General features: G+C 44.1%; 1 protein-coding gene across 2 annotated transcripts in view; it reads left to right on the top strand.

Annotated features, from left to right (window-relative positions):
- Window positions 1–1,461: 1,461 nt before the first annotated feature.
- Window positions 1,462–24,631, top strand: part of ATP6V1C1 (ATPase H+ transporting V1 subunit C1) — a 44,641-nt gene continuing 21,471 nt past the window's right edge. Inside the window, exons 1-3 of one of the 2 annotated variants that reach the window (XM_045005747.1) lie at window positions 1,462–1,576; window positions 16,753–16,935; window positions 19,950–20,017. In XM_045005747.1, coding sequence (XP_044861682.1) covers window positions 16,804–16,935; window positions 19,950–20,017 — 200 coding nt within the window. In that variant the 5' untranslated portion in view covers window positions 1,462–1,576; window positions 16,753–16,803. Of the gene's footprint in view, window positions 1,658–16,752; window positions 16,936–19,949; window positions 20,018–24,631 lie in introns of both variants that reach the window. The other variant, XM_045005746.1, reaches the window with a different exon arrangement.

Genomic DNA, 24,631 nt, shown 5'->3' with positions numbered 1-24,631 from the left:
TTTCCTGTTAAAATTTTTCAACAGAAAATTTTCAGTCAGCTCTATTCCTTAAATTCTCTTCTAGTCAGATGATCATGTTTAGGATGTGCCTAGATCTGGAGATTACCTTGGAGGAGTACTTTTTTCTTCTCTTTTTTTTTTTTTTTTTAATTACTACTACTCTCCAAGAATAAAAGGGTCCCCCTTTAGACCAGCAAAACAAGGATCCATGAGCTAAGGCTCCCTATTTTCTCTTCTTGCTACTGCAGCAGCTCTTTAAAGGACTCTGGAATAGGCACAACAGAGAGATTTATTGTCCCTTTAACCTATCTAACTTCTATGCCATGTTCATAGTAATCTGAACACTTTGAGAAAGGCAAAATTAACAGGCTGAAAGGGTAATTCTTATAAAGCAAAATCCACCCCTCCCCCAATCCTTTAAAAAAAATCAGAGTTGGGAGAGTCTTAAAATGCCAAGCACAAAATACCCTACACTTAAAGGCAGCTGTAAATTTAAATATCTTGCTATCTCACAAAAACAAGTGAACAAATAATAGAGGGCAGACTACACGCTCCCACCCAGTGCACTGCATTTGTAATTGTTCCACTCAAAGCTCATTAGCTGGGATTTTAAGCCTTGTTTTGCAGGGCTGATAATTTTTCCACACATGCAACTCACCACTAACTTCAAGCCAAACACCCAGGGCATGGAACCTGTCAGTAACTGACTATTTTATTCAGTGCAGTTGTAGCTGTGTCAGTCTCAGGCTATTAGAGAGACAAGGTGGGTGAGCTAATATCATTTATTGGACCTCTTTTTGTCTCTATATTTTATTCAGTTTAGTTTCTTATATGCAGGCTATACTAGAGCTATAAATAATCCTAAATTGCCCATTTGATTTGAAGGGCCCCCCCTTCATGGGGCTTTTCCTCAGCTTTGTCAGGCCTATTTCTTTTCTTTAATCTGTTGTTTTTAATGTCTCCAAGAAGGTCGTTATTGAATTTAGTAGGGAGGAAAGACCAGACGTCACGTGACTGCTCTGGTGACTGAGCTCCTTCCTCCACAGGTACAAGGGCTAGTTGTGGAGCCAAGGGCGCGTGTGTTTCATGCAAGCTCTCACCGTGTCCTGCCCATCTACTACCAGCCTTTCTGGCGGGGGGAGGTGGGCAAAGCGTGGACAACCCACCGAGCCTCCTAGCGGGCGGACCGGACCGGCCCGGCCCGGCCAGGCCAGGCCGCTTGGAACCGGCCCCTAATACCGCACAGGGCCGCTCCACAGCGACACCAGGAGAGGGCGGCGTCCCTCACAGCAGCCGCGGCCCAGGTCGCTGCTCGGCCCCCGGGGGCGACTGCACTGACCAGCCCCGCCCCCGCTTTACACATCCCGCGCTCCCCACCTCTTCTCGGCTCCTCACCTGATTCCCGCCTCCAGCCCACCAATCAGCAGCCCTTTCCGGCCTGCGCCCCGCCCCTTCCTCTTCCGCTGCCCCTGGGTGACGCTGCCGCAGGGATCAGCTGACTGGCGCCTCACGTGACTCGCTGGCTGCTGTGGCGGGTGGTGGGCGCTGCTGTCGCGGGGGGATGGAGCAGTGACGGGTAAATACCCACCGGGCGCGCCAGCGGGATCCGTCCCGTCCCCTCCCTCCCTGCGCATGCCCGGCCGCTCCGGGGACACCGGTGAGTGCGGGGAGACGCTGTCCCGAAGCAGCAGCGTGGAAGGGCCCAGCCGGGTGGGTGGGGTGAGGCTCGGCCCAGCCCAGGTGAACGGGGCTGACAGGCCACTGCGGTGTCAGGGCGGGGAGCGGGTCACCCCTCAGCGCATGAGACACGCCCGGCCAGGCCTGGCCCCGGCCCCGGCCCCTCGCTCACTGGATTGCGGGAGGGGTAACAGAGAGACTCCCCGGGCGGGCCTGGTCTCTGGCCTCTCACTCAGTGGATTGGGGCGGTGGGGAAAAGAGACTCCACCGGGGAGCTCTGGCCTCCCGCTGAATAGGGGTTGAGGCTGATGCTGAAATTGGGTGCAGGGTGTGTGCTGCTAATGTATCTCTTTTTCTTATGCATCCTTTTAAAAAATGTGTTGGCTAATACATAATTGACCCAATGTTAAATCAAAAAAGCTTTGTCTTAGTCGCTAAAGTGCAAAAAACAACCCCTCTCCCCAAAGCTGTGGAAAGAGGCCTTCTGGTTAGTAAACTTGGGCTCTGTGGTGCCCATGGGAAATCAAACTGTAGAATTAAGTGATTTCTGGTCCTAAAGTAATTTATTGTCTAATAAAACACTTAACATCTCTTTTCAAAAATTTTTTAGTTAGATAATAACAGCCTCTCCTAGGCTCTAGGCCACCAAAGGTTTCAGTTATCAAGGATCATTACAGGACCCCATCTATCCTTCCTGAGTCAGGTGTAAATGCAGAAGCTGTATGTGTGCAGGGTTATACACCTCTACTTGGATATAACGCTGTCCTTGGGAGCCAAAAAATCTTACCACGTTATAGGTGAAACTGTTATATCGAACTTGATTTGATCCACCGGAGCGTGCAGCCCAACCCCCCGAAGCACTGCTTTACCGTGTTATATCTGAATTTGTGTTATATTGGGTGGCATTACATCGGGGTAGAGGTGTATGCTGAAAATTGTTGTTTCTAGCAACTGGTTCAAGGACACAAACTTCATCTGATCTGAGATGTCAGGGGTTGAAGCTAAAAACTTTTGCGTGTCTTTGTCCCTTGTAAATTTAAGTGAAGCTTTTGTGAAAACTTGGAAATGATTGAGATCCTGTAGTGATGAGCACTGAATGCTCAGTCAAACAGAGCACTGTAGTCTACTTCTTGTGATATAGTCTTATGATGTATAAAGTAAATGTGTCCTTTTTCCCCAGTGTGTGTGTACAAAGCTTACATTTCCTCAAATTCTTCCCAGTACAAATATCACTCCCTTGCTATGGTAAACTTACTTCCCTTCATGAAATGTAGGGACAGTAATAGCAAAGTATTAGCAAATAGCAAATGTAGGGACAGTAATAGTAATAGCAGAAATAGTAAGATCCTATTTTGCCATTATTATAGTTACACTCACTGGTCTACTAGTGAACTTTCAAACTTCTGCTTAGGGATGCTTGTGCTTATGCATGGCACATTGTATGAAAGCTGTATCTTCCCTACTGTCTATTTTTCATTTGATACCGCATGAGTGCTTTCACGAAAATATGCATAGTAATGAAGAAAGATCTATATAGATGTGGCAGCAGGCATGTTCCAAAGCATTAGTAAACATCACCTGATGAAAAATCCTTTGATGCTTAACTTCCATGTTTCTAAGAGGTCTTGTACATTAAGTTCCACCCCTTGTACCTATTGTAGTTGTTTTAAGCATATTTCAGAATCCAATTATTGTGATGCCAAAAATAGGTTTTTTTCCCTATTAGTTCAGTCAGAGTTAATATAATTTTTAGGTGTATATATTAATATATAAACTTGTATTTTGAAAACCAGGAAACATATGTGTATTTCTGTGACAGCTTTTGTAGTTTAGCAGTTGCTAATATCGTAAGTCTTATCTTGAAATCCCCTTACAGGCGTGTTTATAAAGGAATATCAAGGAAAATTCAGTGTAATGTGCTGCTTAATCAATGACACTAAAATGAAAACTAAGTTGTAAGTGTATTCCATTAAAACTCTACTGAGCCTTTTTATTATAAACAAGAATAGACATTTTCAATCAGTAATATTGAAGTGTTAAATAATGCATAATTTTATAAGAGTGGCCCCACTGCATCTGACTAATGGTCCATGTAGCCCAGTATCCTGTATTCTGATAGTGGTAAGATTTTACAATTTTCCACATGAAGACCAGCTAAAACATTCCATTTTCTTGTAAGATAATTGGAGCAAAATGATCTATGTGAAATGTAAAACTTCAGTTGATCAATCATATAACTAATAATCTGCAAGCCTGCAGCATCCTATGCCCCTTAACATTAAATGACCAATAATACTTTATGCAATGTTGTAGCTGTGTTGGTCCAAGGATATTAGAGAGACAAGGTGGGTGAGGTAATATCTTTTTATTGGACTAACTTCTGCTGGTGAGAGAGACAAGCTTTTGAGTTTACACAGAGCTTTTCTTCAGGTCTGGGAAATGAAGACTATATCAACTATGGACCTTACTGTGGCACAGCTGTATTGTTGCAGCTCTAGATCACTCTATATCTTACCTATCAGTCCTCATCCTGAAAGGAAACCTGCACAACACCTTCAAAAGATGAGCCTGGGAGCTTAAATTCATAACTTGGCTAGACACTAAAAATCATGAACTGAATAGAGACACTGGATTTATGGCTTATTACAACAATCTGGAACCCACTAACAATCCATCTTCCCCCTCACTTTTCTTCCCTATGACTGGAGGGGGTGTCAATGGGCCTCTTGAATGGTCCCTTGAAATATGTGCTAACTACTTATGCTAAACAATCTGTTCCATCTTGTATTGAGCAGTGACACTCTAGTTAGGCTATGTCTACACTAGCACTTTTGTCTGTATAACTTGTGTCGCTCACGGGTGCAGCCCCCTGAGTGATATAAGTTACACCGACAGCAGTGCTGGTATGGACAGTACTATGTCAACAAGAGACATTCTCCTGCTGACATAGCTACCGCCACGCTTGGGGGTGGTTTAATTATGTCGACATGAGAGCTCTCTCCTGTTGCCATAGAGTGGTTACATGGGAAATCTTACAGTTGTGCAGCTGCATTGGTACAGCTATGTTGCTGTAAGGCAGTGGTTCCCAAACTGGGGTTTGCAAAATGTTACAGGAGGTTCTCGGGGTGGGGGGGCGGAGGGAATTCCCTAATGGCGGACAGAGCTGTCCCTAGGGACAATGGGCAGCATGGGCCCAGCAGCATGGAGCCCCTGAACTTCCAAGAGCTAAGCAGATCAAAGCAAGCATATCTATCACACTGAAGAGATTAAAACTTCAAGACTCCTTATAAGCAATGGAAAGGGAAGTGGATATTTGTTGCGGTTTTTTAAAATTAAATAGGCAGCTAGTATTGTTTTTAAAATTATTAAGAAGAACAAGTTTAAACTTTGTTTTAATGTGCATTGTTTGCCTGGACTGCTCAAGACCTGAATGCTTGTGTAGGAGGAACTCTTTGAGTTGGCTTCTTTAAATACCTTCATGCTGTTTCACATCTGATACTCCTTGATGAAACATAGGAGCCTTGTCTTATAACAGGCTTATTCAAAGTGATACAACATATGAAAGTGAGATCTTGGAAGAGTGTTGCCATTTTCATAATGTAATAAAAATACTGTAATGATAAATAATAAATAGTGTGTAATAAGCATCATAAAAACAATTTTATCTTTCCAAGATCACTGCTTTTATAATTTATACTCAAAGGAGAAAATATCTGGAAATATTCATTTTTAGGAGGGGGTTCGCGAGACTTGACATTTTAGTGAAAGGGGTTCACAGGTTATTAAAGTTTGGGAACCACTGCTGTAAGGTATCAAGTATAGACATAGCCTTAGTTTCCCAGACCTGAAGAAGAGCTCTGTCAGCGCAAAAGTGTCTCTCTCTCACCAATGGAAGTTGATCCAGTAAAACGTATTACATCTCCCAACTTGTCTTTTAAAAATATTTTAGTTAGCTAAGAAGCAGAGTTTCAGAAATTACTGAAGAAGTTCCAAACATCCTTTCACAGGCTTAGCCAATGAGAGGTTTTTATGTAACTTGCTTAGCTTGATGACTTTTTGTTTTTAAATAGTATACAAATACTTCTTGTAAAAGTTGATTAATTTTTCATAGTGACATTTCAGAAGATGAGAACCTTTGTCCCACTCCTGCAATATATTATGGAGCGGTTACCCTTAATGATTTCACTGGGGCTCTGCATAAGCACATGGGTCTGTTCATATGCAACAGGATTCAGGCCATTGTTTCTGCCCTTTCAATGTAACAGAATGTCTTGAAACAAAATGACAACAGCAACAGGAAAAAATCAGCCTTAGGAGGAATCAGACAACTTGACTGAACTATGTGCATCTATTATATTTGGTATCTATTTTTCAACATTAATAGTGGTGTCTAGTTTTCCACAAGCAAGTAGAAACTTCAGAGTTATTTACTCTGTGTCTGCTATACTAGCAAATGAAAAAAATTGCCTTTTATTTGGCTTGTTGCTTAAGGGTATATCTACCAAATTGTTATAATTAATTTATTTCACTGTGCAATCAATGACTTGGAAGAAATTGACGTATTTCCCTATTGCAGGCAGAATTCCATTACATAATATGGATACCTCTGATTTCTTATGAATGTATATCAGAAATAATTGCAATGGGGAGAAATCGCTAGCAGTACCAGTGTTCATTGGACCCCAAATTCTATAAAGAATACTACCCAAGGGGATTCACATACTATGTTCCTTTGACAGTCTTTCATAACATAATTGGCTTTTCTTAAAATGAGTGAAAAATAGTCTTCAGTACTACACTTGTCCCCTACTGCCCTTTCAATTCTTTCTCTTCAAAGTTGTTCACCCGCCAAGCCCCAGTTATTGTTGTAAAACCTCACAAATAAGGGAAACTGAGTGAAACTTGGGACACACAGTGCTGTCAGATGTGGAATGCAAACTGATTTGACAGATCTTTTTCTAATCTTTCAGTTGTTAGAAACATGCTCTGAAAACTTCTGAGAGGCACCTTTAAAATGTATAATTAAGCTGCTGTTAGTGTCTTCAGTTTTGGAATATTGTTACAGTAGTTTCTTGTAATACTCTTAAATTATACTTCGAACCTTAATCTGACACAACTTTAAAACTACTTGCAATAAAAATGTAACAATCATTGCACCTTCTTAAATTGCAGATTCTACAGATCAGGGACGTTGTCCTTATATTTATTTGTATAGCACCTAGCACAGTGGGACCCAATCTTGACTGGAGTCTCTGGGTGTTACCGTGCGCAGTGAATAAACCTATTTATTTCAATTGTAGTAGTTTTAATCTTAGGTGTTTTTTTGACAGCATTGCGTAAACCTCTTTGCAGGAAAAAAAAGTTGACTGTCTTTTTAGGCAACCTGTATTTACAGTCAAAGTATTTCTGAAGTAACATTTTAAAATATGAATTTTATGACTCTAAACAGGATACAATAAGGAATTTGGCCTTTCTGTAATAGGGCTCATTTTTTCTCTGATTTGCAACACTCAATCTGAACAGCAGAATTTATGTCAGACTATTTGTTACTATGTAATTAAACGGAGATGGGTTTTTCAGACTTTTTTGATGGAATTGGCCAGTTCATTGGACAGTTAAATAACAGCTCAGTTATTGTAGTATAGAATTTAAAACAGTCAGAAATTAGGGGTAATAAGTCTGCAAGGAACTTTGATTTATATACTCTCCTTCTTTTACTAATTCGTAAACTGCCCAGTTTTCTTTTTTCTGTGCGACTGCTTTGCACTTTTTTCACTCTACTCTATGTTGTATTAGCAGCAAAATGTACAAGTATCTTTGAAATACTATGTGCTAGCATTTGGAATCAGGATTGTACTAATCTTTGGTATAACTGCTGCCAACCTCTTCCTGCAACTGATGAGAAATGGAAGGGTGCTGGAATTCCTACCCTGCTTGAGGGCTTCAGTTTCATATAAACCTCCAGCTAACAGGTGCCTGAGAAACTTGAAGTGGTGCTGTTCTCTTCTGGCTACTGAAAAAGAGAAGAGATGCTTGGTTTATATTCCCTGACTAGGATAAACACACTTGGCTGCTAATGAACATGTGTGTGGGTCACCTCTGCTTTCCCTTTTCACTCAGCTTTCAGTCTTCTCTGAGGATGGTGATGGAGTATTTCTCTACTACTCAGCCCCTCTGCCAGCCTTTGTTTTTCAGACCAGGTCTACACTACAGACCTATATCAGTATAACTACATCACTTGGGTGTGGATTTTTCACACCCCTGAGTGACAATTATACTGACCTAACCTCCTCGTGTACACAGCTTCTACCATCAACATAGCTACCACCTCTCAGAGAGGTGGATTAACTACACCAACAGGAGAAGCTCTCCCATTGGTGCAGTAGTGTCTTCACTTAAAGTGCACCTGTGCTGCTGTACATGAAGACAAACCCTCAGTCTGCGTCCCAGTGAATAGCTCCATGATTTCCCAAGCAGTAGTGGTAGAATGAAACTGATCAGATTCTTTTCACTCTCATTGTTGCCCACAATATTCTGAATTATCAGTTTTTACTCTACTGCAGCTTGGGTCTGTTTTGAGCAGCAGCAGAGGCACTGGAGCTCTGTCTGCACATTTCAGATGACAGCACTGCATTAGCTTACATTCCATGTTTGGAAGGATATCTTACTATCAAAGGACTAGAAACAAACGATTTTTAAAAATGCAGATGTTGATGGGCCTTGCCTGGGAAAGCTTCCTTCACAGGGCAAGATGGCAAGTTAATTTTTCAGACCCTGAGTGGTGACAGTTTAAATGCAACTGTTACTGCAGTCTACAAGGAAAGGAAAGAATTGTTTGTTAGGATCTTGATTTGAGCAGCTGATGTAGCGACATCCGTTTTCTCTTGCTAGTTATGAAAGTAGTATTAGGGCTGGACTACGCTAGAAAGTGAGGTCGACTCAGCGGTGTTGCTCAGGGGTGTGGAAAATTCACAACCCTGAGAGATGTAGTTAAGCCAACCTAAGCTCTAGTATAGATGGTGGTAGGTTGATGGAAGAATTCTTCCATTAGCCTAGCTACTGCCTCTGGGGGAGGTGGATTTACAACAGTGATGGAAGAACCCCTTCCATTGCTATAGTAAATATCTACAGTACAGTATTACAGCGGCACAACTGGAGTTGTGCCACTAGTGTTTTTAGTGTAAACATAGCCAAGATTAGTTTTGACTTACACTATCAGAAAGAGGAATTGAATATAACAATATAAGGCTACAATGCAGCCTCCTGTATTTTTTATTGCACCAGCTGAATTAAAGGTTGTTACAAGTCCCTCTGTTCAATAGTTTATAACTTTTTACTTTTTTTGCCATAGTCTAAGGCCTTGTCTACACTACAAGACTATTTCGAATCAACTTAATTCGAATTAGTGGATTCGACCTTATGAAGTCGAATTTGTGTATCCATACTAAATACACTAATTTGAATTTCTGAGTCCACATTCACGGGGCCAGCGTCGAATTTGGAAGCGGTGCACTGTGGGAAGCTATCCCACAGTTCCCGCAGTCCCCGCTGCCCATTGGAATGCTGGGTAGAGCCCCCAATGCCTGCTGGGGGGAGAAATGTGTCGAGGGTGGTTTTGGGTAAGTGTCGTCATTGAACCGTCAGTCACAACCTCCCTCCCTCCCTCCTTGAAAGCGCCTGCGGGCAATCTGTTCATGCACTTTTCTGGTCAGTGACAGCGCGGACGCCACAGCACTGCAAGCATGGAGCCCGCTGCGATCATCGCCGTTTTCTCCTCCTCGCACTTTATCGTCCACCTCTTCCACAGTCAGCTGATGAGAAATTGGGCTACTTTTCAATGGTGCTACAAGCACTGGGGGACCATAGGGGACGTTTTACAAACATCAACGTCGGGTGGCCGGGCAAGGTTCATGATGCGTGTGTTTTCAGGAACTGTGGGCTGCTCAGACGCCTGCAGAAAGGTAGTTTCTTCCCGGACCACGAAATAACTGTTGTGGATGTGCAGATGCCTATAGTCATCCTCGGGGACCCAGCCTGCCCGCTAATGCACTTGCTCATGAAGCCCTATACAGGCGCCTGGGACAGCGACAAGGAACTCTTCAAATACCAGCGAGCAGCGAGCAGCGTGACCTGTGACTGTTCAGTTTCTTTACAGAGAAGCTGAACCTGCCCCTGTTTCTTTACCCAGTTACTGTTGACTCTCCTCTTCGGTTACATACCCCGTTACCCCCACTTCCAGCACACGTGTAAAAATAAAATACATGTCCCATTATTACTTAACAAAGGTTTCTTTATTCATGACTTTTCGTGAAAGGGTTGAAACTGGGACGCAGACTGTGCTGGGTAGGGTGTGCGGTGATGTAAAGACCGCCTCTAAACTCAAGGAATGACAGGCTCCTGCTCCTAGAGCGGTCCGCAGTGCCGGAATGCTTCTTTCAACGGAGCCTGCCATCCCTCTTTATGGAATTCTGTGTGTGGGCGGATATGTGACCTTGTGGTGGAGGAGGACGGATACAGATTCCTCAGCTGCGTGACTCAGCGGTCCAGGACAAGGACCGCTGTATAAGATCTGTAACCGCCCTCCCCCACTGCAAAGTCACATCTCCCCCGCCCACACAGATCCTGGAAAACACCTCCCATACCGACCAGGGTGCCTACTGACTGCACCGTGTGTGTGACCCGCTGCTGATCCTGCCCCCGTGTCTGTACCCTGGGAAAGGTGACTGTCCTATGCAATTAACCACCCCTTTCCCCACGCCCCCCATTCAAACACAGTCTTCTTTGAAAAAACATAACGGAAACAGTAATTAACAGCAAAGCATTTTTATTAATTAAGTAGACAGTTAGGGGATGGGACTGGGATTGGGACTACTGTGAGTCTGGAAGTGAAGGACTTCGGCAAATGTACGGTATGAGAGCTTTTGGGTACTTGAGCACTGTGCTGTGGTGCAGTGACAGTATTCACGTCCCCGGCCGCCCCTCCTCCTGATTATTTTCGGGGAGGGGGGTATGGGACTTTGTGGCGGGGGAGTGCGGTTGCAGATACACTGCAGGGTGTCTCTGTCCTCCTGCGGTCCTGCAGAACATCCACAAGGCGCCTGAGCGTGTCCGTTTGCTCCCTCACTAGTCCAAGCAGCGTTTCAGTCGCCTGCTTCTCTTCCTCACGCCACCTCTCCTCCCGTTCGCTGTGTGAGCGCTGCCACAGAGAGACGGTCTCCCTCCACTGGCTCTGCTGGTCCGCCTCTGCTAGGTAGCAGCCCATACGTTCCTCGAACATCTTGTCCCTTGTCTTTTTCTTTTGCCACCTAATCTTTGCCAGCCTCTGCGAGGGGGATGCTGTGTCAGGTCTGGAGACAGTGGAAGCTGTGAGATGGGAAACAGGGAGTGAATTCCTTGCAAAGATACATTTTTGCGAACAATTAACTGAGTCTAGCCTGTGTCTGTGAATTCTGGGTTGAGACCTCTGTGCCTGCTGGGGCACAAATCATTTACGCGGTGGATTCTGGGTAAATGTCGCCAGTCATTACTTCCTCCAGGAAAGCAACGGCAGACAATCATTTCAAGCCCGTTTTCCCAGAATTGCCCTGGCATACGCCATAGCGTGGCAACCATGGACACTGTTTTGCCTTTTGTGTATGTCACCGTATGTGTACTAGATGCCGCTGACAGAGGCGGGCCAGCAGCGCTACACAGCAGCATGCTTTTGCTTTTGCATGACAGCTGAGATGGTTACCAGCCATATTGTACCATCTACCATACCATAAATTGGTAATACGATGGTAATACGATGGGCATGGTTACCTGTCCTTTTGCACTGCACCATTTGGTGCTGTCATAAGTGCCCCTGGCCAAGCAGCCAGGGGCGCAAAAGCAAAAATTGGGAATGACTCCCTGAGTCAATCCCTCCTTTTTGGTATCTAAAAATAGAATCAGTCCTGCCTAGATTATGGGCAAGTGTACTAGAGAACCACTGTATCATAGAACCAGAGAGCACAGCTGCTCTGTGTCCGATCCTGCATAAATTTGGAGCTGTATGCTATTCACAAGGGGGTGCTCCTGCAACAACACCACCTGTTCATTCCGGCCTTCCCACAGCCTTCCTGGGCTATCATACCATTGTCCCACCACTTGTGTGATGAAGTAATAAAGAATGCAGGAATAAGACACAGTGACTTGTTTGTGAGAAATGAGTGGAAGGCAGCCTCCAGCTGCAATGATAGTCCAGGCAGGACATTAATTACTGTGGATGAAGGAGCCCATCATCCCTCTGCTAGTCCAGGGGCAATTCAATCTTTTCTTTACACAGGAAGGGTGGGGGCTGATGGAGCTCAGCCCCCTGTTGCAATGATGAGGACGGTTAACAGCCATACTGCACCATCTACCATGAAAAATTAGGGCCAGGCGCCCTTGATCGACCTCACAGATGCTAGTACGCATGGTTACCAGTCCTTTTGCACTGCCCCATGTGCCAATAGGCTGATGTTGAGGACGGATACCCATCTTTTTGTACCATCAGCCATCCATAGCGTGGGGGGAGCAAGGATGTTGGTGTTGAGTGCTGCACCATCGTGTCTATCTGCAGCATTCAGTAAAGATAGGGTGACATGTAAAAGAGTCAACAGAGGATTGTTTTCACTTCTGGTGGGGGGTGGGGTGTGTGCGCAAATTGCCGAACTATGCCCTGACCCACCGCAGACACTGTGTTTGACCCTAGAAGCATTTGGAGCTCATCCAAGAATGCAAATACTTTTCGGAGACAGCAGGAACTGTGGGATACCTTGCGTCCTCATTCCCCCTGAGCGTCCATTATATTCTTTGGCTTTCCGTTACGCTCGTCACGCAGCTGCGTGCTGAGTCTGTGCTATGCCGTCTGTCCGTAGATTTTTTTAAAAATACTTTGGACCAGGCGTAAAATTACAGTAATTACCCTAATTAGATGCAGGAGTCTCCGAGCGAGATCACCCTGAGGAGGGTCACTGAAGGAGATAGAGAGCGCATGCTGCGTGAAAGCTAGCACGAACCAGGGCCCGATGCAGCCGTGCTCGGGGAGGCAGTGCTCCCTGAGTACCTCATGAAAGCCTTGCGCGGAAAACTGTGCTACCACGGAGCACCCAATAAGGCAGCTCTCCCCAGGAACCTCCTGCTGATGCTTTTCGATTAACGCAAGGAGAGCTTCGTGGAGATCTCCAAGGATGATTTCTGTTCTATCCCCATATCTAGAGAGACCTCCTTTTCACACAGTTAAGATTCCTGTTATATTAAGAATAAAAGTTAACATGGTTAAAGCACTTACCGACTGCTCCTTCCCCTGATTCAGGGTCCGGGTTAATGGCCAGGGAGGGTTGTTGGGGGATCTCCGTGACGGTGATGAATAGATCCTGGCTGTCGGGGAAACCAGCGTTGTAAGCGCTCTCGCCTGCCTCCACAAACCCTTCCTCATCTTTCCCGTCCGCGAACATCACCGAGGAACTGGCCGTCGACACTGTCCCATCGTCAGAGTCCACGGTCACTGGTGGGGCAGTGGTGGCAGGCTCCGTAGCGTCCGTTTGCCGCTTTGATTTTTTGGTAGCCTTGTCTGGGGTCCTTGATTTTCACGCGGCGCTGCGTTGCATCCCGCCTGTATCCTCTGTCTCTCATGGCTTTGGAGACCTTCTCGTAGGTCTTCGCATTCTGTGTTTTGGAGCGCAGCTCCGAAAGCACAGACTCCTCGCCCCACACACCGATCAGATCGAAGAGTTCCCAGTCAGTCTATGCTGGGTCCCTCTTTCTATTCACAGATAACATGAACTCCTCTGCTGGAGAGCTCTGCATCGTTGCAGGTGCTGCGGTGCTCGCCCCGATGTCCAGCCAGGACGTCAGATTCAAAGTGCCCAGACAGGAAAATGAATTCAAATTTTCCCGGGTCATTTCCTGTGTGGCTGGTCAGAGAATCCAAGCTCCGACTGCTGCCCAGAGCGTCAACAGAGTGGTGCACTGTGGGATAGCTCCCGGAGCTACTAAGTTCGATTTGCATCCACACCTAGCCTAATTCGAGCTAGCCATGTCGAATTTAGCGTTACTCCACCTGTCGGGGTGGAGTACCGAATTTGAACTAAAGAGCCCTCTAGTTCGAATTAAATGGCTTCCTGGTGTGGACGGTTGAGCGGTTAGTTCGAATTAACGCTGCTAAATTCGAATTAAAGTCCTAGTGTAGACCAGGCCTAAATGTTGGTATGTTAAAATAGTTTTCAAAGGTATTCTGTACTATCTGTAAAAATCCCTAAAACTTGACATTTTGAAGTCAATCTGTATTCACTGTTTTCTTCAGACATTTTAAACATTTAAAAGAATTTATTAATTCTGCATGATTACTGCATGTTCTGTTCAGAGAAGCTACCTTTCACATCATTATCTGTAATGCAAAGAATGTGAGGCATGTCACCATGAAAATATAACTGTTCTCTTGTCTGATCATATCTGAGACATCTTTTGGAAATACTTTATAACACATGCATGAGGAACCTTTCAGATCTAAGTGGAAACATGTAATGTTCCACTTACTGGAGTGAATGAGTCAGATTTGGTTTTGCTAGGATATTTGCTTACACTGTTCCGCTCTCAGAAGAACTACTTCCTCATTCTGCAGTGAGGCGTGTTTTTTAGTTCCTCCATCTTCCCACAAAGTCCATTTTAAAAATTAAGCTTTAGTACTTTCGAATTCTAGTCAACCCCTAAGTGTGGCAAATGGAAAATAACAGAAGAGACTTTAGCATTTCAGATGTCAGGATGTGTGTCTCTAAACTGAACTCTTGCCTTTTCCTGTGGATAGGGTTAGGAGGCAGAGGAAGAGTAGAGCTCCATCTCATGCAGTGGCAGAACCAAAAGCTGATTGGGAGTTTCCACTCAGGAGAGATTGTGAGCAAATGTTAGCTGTAAAAGGCTTGAGTGCTATATAATAAATCAAAGCCATTTTTGCCACTGTTTTCAGATAAAGTATACAAATGATGTAAAAGGTAGTTGGAGTAGGGAACCCACAACGCATGCACCAAGCAACATCAATTCTTTGCTTTGTAAGTGTGTATATAGAAACTTAGGGTATGTCTACACTACCTGCCAGATCGGCAGGCAGCGATCAATCCAGTGGGGATCGATTTATCATGTCTAGTCTAGATGCGATAAATTGACCCATGAGCCCTCTGCACGAGAGGTGCAGGCAGAGTCGACGGGGGGAGCGGCAGCAGTCGACTTCATTGCGGTGAAGACACCACAGTAAGTTGCTCTAAGTACGTCGGCTTCAGCTACGTTATTCATGTAGCTGAAGTTGCGTAACTTAGATCGATTTCTCCCCCTCCCCTTCCCCCCAGGGTAGACCAGGGCTAAGAGTGAGGGTAGTGGAGGAGGAGTCTACTGTTGCACCTGGAAAGGGAGCCACTGGATTTTTGTCGTATATTAAGGGAAAGAATGATTCTAAGTCATGAGAACGGAAGGACGCAAGTCTCATTTTCTCCAGAAACATGGGACATTCAGCATATCAAATTCTATGGAAGTAAAATGATGTGAGATAATATAGCCAGCATTTTTCCATGTAGATGTCTAGGCTTTATATACCAAAAAATTACACACCCTCCTTCCCATGCATAGACATTTCACACTCATGGGCATAAAATATTTGCAGTCATGTTCCACATTCTGTTATTGCATTAAGTAGCTTCCTTTACAAGAGCAATCTTGGTGGTGGTGAAGGGGCATATTATAAAGGGAGGAAATAAATTGGCAGTTGTAATTTGAGGAAATCTTCTGTGTGGACAGACAGAGTTTAGTAACATAAGACTCATCCTGTTTATTTTCTAATTGGAAGAGACTTGCATTAATTTGGAAATCATACAATCAAGGGGATACGTGTGTTTTAAAGTACAGTAGAGCTTTGCTAACCCCCACTGGCCCCCTTTCTCAGCAAAGATTACAAGTGCTTTAGTGAGGTCTCATTAAAACTTCACAACTTTTCCAAAATATACTATAGAAAAAAATATTAGGAATTAACAGAACTAAACCATAATTCTCAAATGAACAAAGTACACTTAGTGATGTGTTAACCTTGATTTTTTTAAATTCATTTACTAATTCAAAAGGTTTAGTAATTCTCAATAGGCTTGGTTCTGTTTTTTCATGTCTAGAACAGTGCCTAAATACTTCCTCTTTGATCTTTTTTTGAAAAGTTTACTTGTCTCACTGTAATTTTCTTTCAGTACTTGCATTGTTGTAATGAACAACTATGTGTATAGTTTTGTAAAGTACCATGATGAGATCAGAGATTCAGTGACTATTAGATTATGTGTAACAAATTCCCTATTCATGTTTGCCACTTGGAAAATCCTCTTAACTTCAGAGCAGTAAATGTCAAAAAAATTACTTCATTGTCCAGCAATAGCTCTTCAAGTGTGATTCTACTCTGAAAAGTGGTCAGGTAAAACTTATACCACCTTACTGAGCCAATTTGCTCTCCCTATGTATTCAGATGTACACCTCTACCTCAATATAATGCTGTCCTCGGGAGCCAAAAAATCTTACCATGTTATAGGTGAACCCGTGTTATATCGAACTTGCTTTGATCCACTGGAGTGTGCAGCCCCCCCCCCCCACCCCCCGGAGCACTGCTTTATCGCGTTATATCCGAATTCATGTTATATCGGGTCGAGTTATATTGAGGTAGAGGTGTATTTGCTTGCTGTCTGAGCTTTTTTTTAAAAAAAATCCTTCTTTATATTGGCACTGCAGAGTAAATATGGCTAAGGGAGTTGGAGCTGAATTCTGTTGTCACTTGTGCACCTTCAGTAGACTTGTAAATTATGTCCTGTTGGAGAATCTATATACTTGAAAGAACCCAACTTAACTTGCAGTTTCTAGGTTGGGTTTGCAGGGCTGGTAATTTAAAACTAAAATGGCAAGTCGTGGGGGGGAAGTAATATCATTATGGGTATTTTAGCAGTCGTTTTGCAGTGTGTTGAACTGTATTCTGAGAACGCAGACTTTTTTAAAGTTACTACTTTGAGGGACACTAATCTGTGGCTAAGTATAGATCCTTTTTTTTCCCCCCAGTGTCTCGCATCTATCTTCAGAAATATTAAGTGTAAAGATAAAGTGACAAAAATGACAGAGTTCTGGCTTATTTCTGCTCCTGGGGAGAAAACATGTCAACAGACATGGGAGAAACTACATGCTGCAACAACAAAAAATAATAATCTCTCCACCAATTCAAAGTTCAATATCCCTGACTTAAAGGTATGTAAATACTCTATCATATTTCCTAAAATGTTCATATTTCTTTATCTAATTCAGAATTCTTCTGCTACAAAAACTCAGTGAACTTATGTTTCTAGTTAGATAGTTGTTTCATGGTTTGAACTGTGGAACTTCAATTTTAATGAAGAAAATTACAGATTATTAGAAGTTTATGTAGACCTGAACATTAGAAATAACTTCACTTAAAGAAAATAACTAAAAAATCAATTCTTCTACTTAACATTTCCTGAGTTCTGGGTTCTATTTACTCTGCAAGGCTTGAAGATGCAATAAACCGCAGTCACAGCATTCTTCTAGATCTGGCAACTGCTGCAGAAGAAATAAAGAATGTTGAAACCATGAGTTAGTAGTTACATTTACATCTTCTCCTCCATTTATTTTGATCAACTAAGATTTGTAATATGAGCTGTCTGCGGTAGGGTTTTCTATGGTCCACTTCTGAATTGTCTGCTTCTTTTTCAATGAGATACTATTATGAAATGGCATGATTAAAATCAGAATCTTTGTCAGAGACAGAACCTATATCCAGACACAGCACTTCCTCCTTCAGTGCAGATGGTGCTGCTTCAGTGTATCTTTCCAAGGTATTGCATGGAAAAATTAATTCTGGGGGAAATCTGTACCAAAAAAATTAAAATTTCTGCACACTATTTTAAAATTCTGCAAAATTCTGCATTTTTTGTCAAAATAAAACAATATAATCACACCAGTTTCAATTATTTTGGTAATCTGTTTCAAAGTACCCGTCAGCAAGTATTTCTAACAATACAGACAAAAAAAATATTCAGGACAAATAGATTCCTTACTAGGCATATTAATACAGAATGTTGAGTAATTAGTTTACACTACAATACAGAAATGTATTTACCTCAGAATCAGACCAAAGGTTTGGGGCAGCCAGGGGTAATGGAGGAGCTGAGAGAAGGGGGAAGTAATTGTTGGGAAGGAGCCTGAGAGTGAATCTGTAGGGTTGTTGGATGTGAGTGGGAGAAGTATGAAACAAGGTTGGTATTTTTTTGGGTGTGAGTGGGGGGAGGATTGTTAGGGAGCTGGGAAGCCTCCCCCCTGCAGACCCTGTCTGACCCCTTGCCTCTCCCATTCAGTCAGGCAAATATGCCCCTGTTCCCATGTGTTCCTGCAGCCCCCCTCCCATTTCAGCCCCTGGCTCAATGCTCACTAGCTCCTGAGCCTGTGCCCCAGACTGTCCTCCCCCAGCAGCCCTGTGTGCCCCACACCCTCCATCCCATGCTTCGTCACCTGGCCCTGCTGTGAGGAACGCATCTTCTCCGCTAGCTGACTTCCCTCTCTCTCAGTGCCACAGTAGCCCCGGTGGGAAAAAGGTGTAATAGCAACACCTCTCCGGCAGAATCTGTATTCCACTCTGGAGGGGCATGCCTTCTGCACATGTGCAATGGTGCAGAATTCCCCCAGGAGTAAAAAATAGGAGACAGTGGATACCATTGCAAGGAGAGGGAAATCTGGAAAGCAGTTTCTCTTGAATTGGATTTACTACTTCTTGTCAGTCACAGTTGGGAGCCAGTGCATTAAATAAGAAAAGGCACATCCTGGTCTCAGGAACAATAAGAAATGATAAGTCCAGATTAACTTTTAAAAGAAGAAAAAGCTACCAAAGGAGAAAAGGAAGAAGGGAGAAAAATCTTCCTGACACTGGAATGATTCCTAAATAGGAGGTGAGGTCCTTGATCCCTACCACCTGTCGCTGTTGTTGGGAGTGAGAGCCAGAGGGCACAATGCTCCAGTTTATTCTCAGCTGGTGGTGAGGTTCTTAGGAGTCATTTCCAGCTGGTATAATTTAAAGAACCCCTGGAAATGCTCTATATTATGCTGGTAGAAGTTTCGGCCCCAACATCCTGAGTGGAAGGTAGATTAAAACCACCTTCCCTCTCCTTCCCGCCTTCTCTTCAGTTGTGTCAAATGCAAGCTTAATGCATCTGTGGATCTGGCACAGAATCTAATAATTGTCTGCCTGTTGTACCCCTCATTGGGAACCTAAGCAGGTATTTCCTCCCTTTTTCCTGTATCTCTGATCTTGCTGAACTAAGACTCTTTCCTCATAGAGTCAAGACTGTTTTATGCTGTGCTTGTGTATAACACTTGTGACCCAAACTTTCAGCTTCTAATTCCTGTGTACGCTATATGGCCAAAAGCTGTGTTCTTCCAGCCTAAAAATTGTGTGGACAAACAGGCTGTATTCAAGTGCAGAGGGAGCTTAGGTCAAGGTTTGGATGGCATCAAAATATCACAAGATGTTCTTGAGATTTCTCCCCATTGAGGCCAAAATCTCATAAATCATTCACTTTAGGATTTTTGGCTGTATATGAACCTGTAAGTAGGCCACTACCAGGGATTAGAATGTGAAACATCCTCTTTCCCTTCCTAGCCCTCAAGGCAAGAAGCGGGTACAGGGATTGTATTCAAAACTGCAACCCGAGGCACATTTTTATATACGTGTGAGTGCATAGAACTGAAATCTGTTAGATTTGGAGTCTTCAACAGCTTAGGTTAACAATTGTGTCTACATAAAGGTTTGTAACGCACCTTTACTTTTCAGTGTAACAATTGCTGCATTTAAATGTGGCTTTTAAAGGTTGTAGACTTAGTGCTCGTTCTTTATAAAACATTTTTTCTTTATTTGAACAACATGTACTAGCACGTCAAGAGAGCTCAGAAAAATCTTATTTTACATTTTTACAAAAAAAACCCCAACCCCTTCAATTTTTGTCTGTATATTTGAGGAAAGCTTAACCATCTATGCGGTTCCAAGACCTTCCTGTGACTTAAACATCAAATAAGTAGCAACCAAAATATTTGGTATAATCCAGTGCCAGTGGATCTCCCTGATGGGCCGCGTGCCAAAGGTTGCTGGTCCCCGGTGTAAAGCTTTTTTTGTTTGGCAGTTAAGTGCTTGGTCTGTAAGACTTGACTTGAACCTAAAATCCATTAATAAACTTTGATTCTTTTTTCTCTTCTAGGTTGGCACACTGGATATTTTAGTTGGCTTGTCAGATGAGTTGGCTAAATTGGACGCATTTGTGGAGGGGTAATATAACTATATGTGTGTGTATATAGTATAATTGTATATTGATGTTCAGGCTTCATGTCAACCTTCATAATGTCAAACTCCATAGTCAACCTTTCAGCAGATTGACCTAAACATTGTTTAATTGTATCCATACTTTTTATAAAAAGAGAGATCTAATCATGCTTAAGATTACCTTCATTAATTAAAAAAAAAATGGTTCTTTGTGGTAGTACTGCGTGCTGCCAGATTCAGGAGAAATGTGTTCAGATCTTGGCTTAAGAATCCTAGGAAATGATGGTGAGTATGATGGGTTTTCCTGTGGTGCAAGTGGAACTGGAGTACTGCTGAGCCCGGTGGCTTACCAGCCTGGGCTCCCTCTCACACTGTTATGCTATGACAAGCTACAGACCTTTCCAGATACTGTCTGTGTGACATCCACACAAGGATGCACCCAGCTGAGTTACATAAATGCTTCTCCCAGCCACTCATGAACTAACAATAGAGAGGCTCCATCCAATTCCCCCAGCTCCTCAGCCTAGGACCCCAGGGAGGTACCGTTCTGCCATTGTCAAAAGCCTGACCAGTGTAAGTTTATTACCCAGTCCACCACTCCCTCAATGTGGAGAGGACCTGCACTAGCTTTTGTACACTGAGCACAGGTTTCCCCGGCACTTCAAGCACAATACACTGTTTTAAGTAAAATATGAAACAAGTTTATTAACTATGGGAAGATAGATTTTAAGCCATTATAAGTGGTAGGAATAAAGGATAGAGATGGTTACCAAAGAAAATTAAAAGAAGCGCACAATGTAAGTTCTATAAATTAAACAAGATTTGAATCAAGCAGTGTCTCACCCTGATAGTATAAGCAGGTTACAGATCTTCTGTACACAGGCTGGAATTCTCCTCCTGCCCAGCACCATTTTCCCTAGTTCAAAGTATTTGTCCACCAGACATGTTTTCAGGTGTTGAGTTGTGGGGGGATGTGAGGCCTCCTTTTTATAGCTTCTTCCAGCTTGCTGGAAAGATCCTTTGCTATGACGTGGGTCAAGCAGTCTCCATTGTCTGTGTGCTATCTATGAGAAGTCTCCATTGTATACAGTTAATGGGATAATCCTTGGGAGTGTGGATTCCCTTTAATGGGCCATCAGCAAGTCTGGCTCCTGAAAGGCTGGTTGTGGGTGTTCCCAACCTCACAACAATTTCAGTCTCTCTCTCTCTCACACCCACCCACCCAAAAGTTCATAACTTCTCAGTGGGGAAATGGGAGACGGGGGGGTTGGTGTGGGTGAGGGTCCAGATGCACAGGGGTTGGGTGGACAGGAGGACCAGCTCCCCATACAGTGACCCCTCCCCCAATGGCTGAGGCACAATGGGGCCAGGAAGTGGGGGAAAGGGTCACTGTATGGGGAGCTGCTCTCCCATCCACCTGACACCAGTGCATCTGGACCCCCGCTTCCCTACATTGAGTCTTACCCCCTGCACCCAGACCTCCCCCACCAAGCCCCCCCTGCAGTGCAGAGCTTCCTGCAGAGTGTGTGTGTGTGTGTGTGTGAGAGAGAGAGAGATGTCTGGGGGCTGATTTGACCCAGCCCTGGCTGCTCCATGTAGGGGAGAGGGAATTCTCTCTGTTATCATTTCTCTTCACACACCGCCCCCCCCCAAGCCAGAACTAACATCCCTGGGTGGCCGGGGCATCCCCAGATTCCTCTCCCACCCCCGTATGGTGACTTCTCTCCCATGGTTGCTCTGGGTGCCCTAAGAGATGGTTCCACGCTGCTGGGGAGGGGTGAGTGAGCACTAGTGTCGGGGAGGCATAGGGAATCTGGGGAGGGAAGGGGGGGAATGTTTCTGCATGCACACAGTGGTGCAGAATTCCCCCCGGAGTAGTTAATACCTTCTTAGTTAACTCTGAGGTAAAGTATATAGGATTACAAAGAAATTAATCTTGCTGCAGGGCCATTGTTTCAGCAGGAATGCATCTTCACTGTTCTAAAGGGTTGTTGTCTGGTATGGAGTTTACCGATTCCAAAAAAGACTCATTATCTTCGAGGGCAGGGGTTTGGTCTTTCTTTAGGTGGGGGAGAAAAGGAAGAGATTAGAGGATCTCTTTCCATTAAATGCTATAATTCTTCTTTGAGTGCTGTCACTGTGGTTGCTCCACTTCAGGAGTTGGTGCGTCCCGGCGCCGTTGATCAGGGATTTACAGTAGCAGTTTCCATACGGGTTGCATGTGCACAGTAGGTGTCTTGCACATGCCATTGGTGCCACATGTGCATGACCTGAGCCCTCCAGTTCCTTCTCAAATGTCCTCCGCTGAAGACAGAGCTCTGGGGCAGTGTTAGCGCACTTCCCTAAAACCGTTAGAAAAATAGTTTAATTAAATAGTTAGTTAGAAAGTTAGTTAGTGTTAACTTTTTTTTCCCCCAGTACATTTTATTTCATTAGCTACCTCCCCTCAGGGGATGGTTACCTGTTAAGATGCCTGGTTCTCCAGGCTTCAAAAGCTGCGGCCCTATGTGAAGCTATGACCGTTTCAGATGGGCACTTGTTGTGTGTATGCTGCCTGGGTGACGGGCATTTCCCCCCCCAAATGCCCTCACTGCAGCAATTTGAAAGCCAGAGCCCAATGCGACAGGTATCTCTGGCTAGAAATGATTTTAATGGAGAAATCCCTCCAACCAGAGTTGGACAAGCAGACTGTCTCTCTGGGGACTCTTCCAAATGGGAGAGGAGACATAGCCTCTGAAAGACCAAAAAAGAGGGCTCAAACTTCTCCATAGAGAGCACCTCGAAAACAAAGGCGATCTCCTGCCAGGTCGCTGCCCTGGATGCCGACATATGCTTGGGTGAGCATCTATGACGCTCTGGGCACCTCTGGCACCACTGAGGTCCGAGCGAAGGAGACTGAGTCAAGGCACAGACAAAGACATGCCTCCTCCAGGGCACCAAGTTCACTGGCATGGAACTCGAAACCAAGTGTCTCCTCCAGCACCATGCCTCTGCCCTGGCACCGACATTATTCAGCATTATTCTTTCTGTCTGGAAGATGGGTTATTCAAAGTGCCAACAAGTTAAACTGTTGGGAGGATAAGCAGAGATAAGATGAGCTATAGTTATGATGGAAGGCATTAATGAATGCTTGATCTGTGGACAGTTGTAGAGGTGCTTGAAGCTGTGACTGTGTTAATCAGGTGGCAGGAGCTCCATGTGCCAGAAGCTGGGAATGGGCAACGGGCTGGATCACTTGACGATGATGATTACCTGTTCTGTTCATTCCTTCTTGGGCATCTGACATTGGCCACTGTCGGAAGACAGGATACTAGGCTAGATGGACCTTTGGTTTGACCCTGTATGGCCATTCTTATGTCCCCCCACTTTTCCCCTTTTGGTTTTCTAATTTTCTCCTAAATCAGTAGGATTCTGGCCACTGATGCCTAGAACATTCCCTGAAATTTTGGAATTGATTGGATGTGACGTTCAAAAGTTACTGCATGAAAAACAGATGTCCTTGAGTAAGGCCTTCAAGCTCAGCCAATCAAATGACCAACTAGTAGTGGTGCTGACATTTTCCTTAGCAAATCTGCAGTCAATTGCTTGTGGTAGTTTATTTTACAAATTGCTAGGTATAGCCTTACGTGAGTTTGTTCATTGAAATCTGAGGAGGTTTGTGTGTGGGAAAAGTATCTGTAGCCTGGGCAACATAACAGCTTTTTAAAACGAAGAGCTAAATAAGCACAACTCCTTTTCCTTTCAGAGCATTATGTTCACAGTGTCCTTGCTAAACCAGTGTGTGTCTTACTGATAGAGACATAGTAAGGCATTCAATAGAGGTGACCGTTGTCTTATCCAAGTCTAAAATTGTCAGTTAATAGTTTGACATATTCTTAACTGTCTGAGTAGTAGAGGGAGGGAAGGCGAAATGATTAACAGTGGGATAACTTTGTTATAAAGCTTTCAAACAGAAAGCAAGTAATCTTTTAGGTTTGTACATGTAAATGATTTAAATACTGTTAAAATAGCATTCTACTTTCTTAGACAGGAAGGATGGTCTTGTGTTTAAGGCACTGGACTATTATTCAGGAGATTTGGGTTCTCTTGCTGACTCATCCACAGTCTGTCTTTGTGCCTTTGATAACTCACTTAACACTTTGGTCTACACTTAATATTTAGGTCAGGCTATCTACAGTGCTTAGGGCTGTGGCTACACTTAGCGCTGCACAGCGCTGCGCGGGAGCGCTCCCGCAGCAGCGCTTTGAAGCACGAGTGTGGTCGGAGCGCCAGCGCTGGGAGAGAGCTCTCCCAGCGCTGTCCGTACTCCACCTCCCTGTGGGGATTAGCGTACAGCGCTGGGGCTTTGACCACACTGGCGCTTTGCAGCGCCGCAATTTGCAGCGCTGGAGAGGGTGTTTTTTCACACCCTGCTGCAGCGCTGCAAATCTGCAAGTGTAGCCAAAGCCTAGGTGTATAAAAAGCCACACCCCTTAGCTCCATAGTTATGCTCAGGGAGGTGGAGTTCTGATAGCAATAGAAAAACCCTTCTGTCACTGTAACCTGTGTCTATGCTACGGAATTACAGTAACATAGTAGACATGGCTTTAATCAGTCTGTGTCTCAGTTTCCTTTGTGTTT

Source organism: Mauremys mutica, chromosome 2 (genome assembly GCF_020497125.1).
Source record: "Mauremys mutica isolate MM-2020 ecotype Southern chromosome 2, ASM2049712v1, whole genome shotgun sequence".
NCBI classification, from domain to species: Eukaryota; Metazoa; Chordata; order Testudines; family Geoemydidae; genus Mauremys; species Mauremys mutica.
The sequence above is the reverse complement of the archived record's forward strand: the minus strand, read 5'-3'. Positions and strand labels throughout refer to the sequence as shown.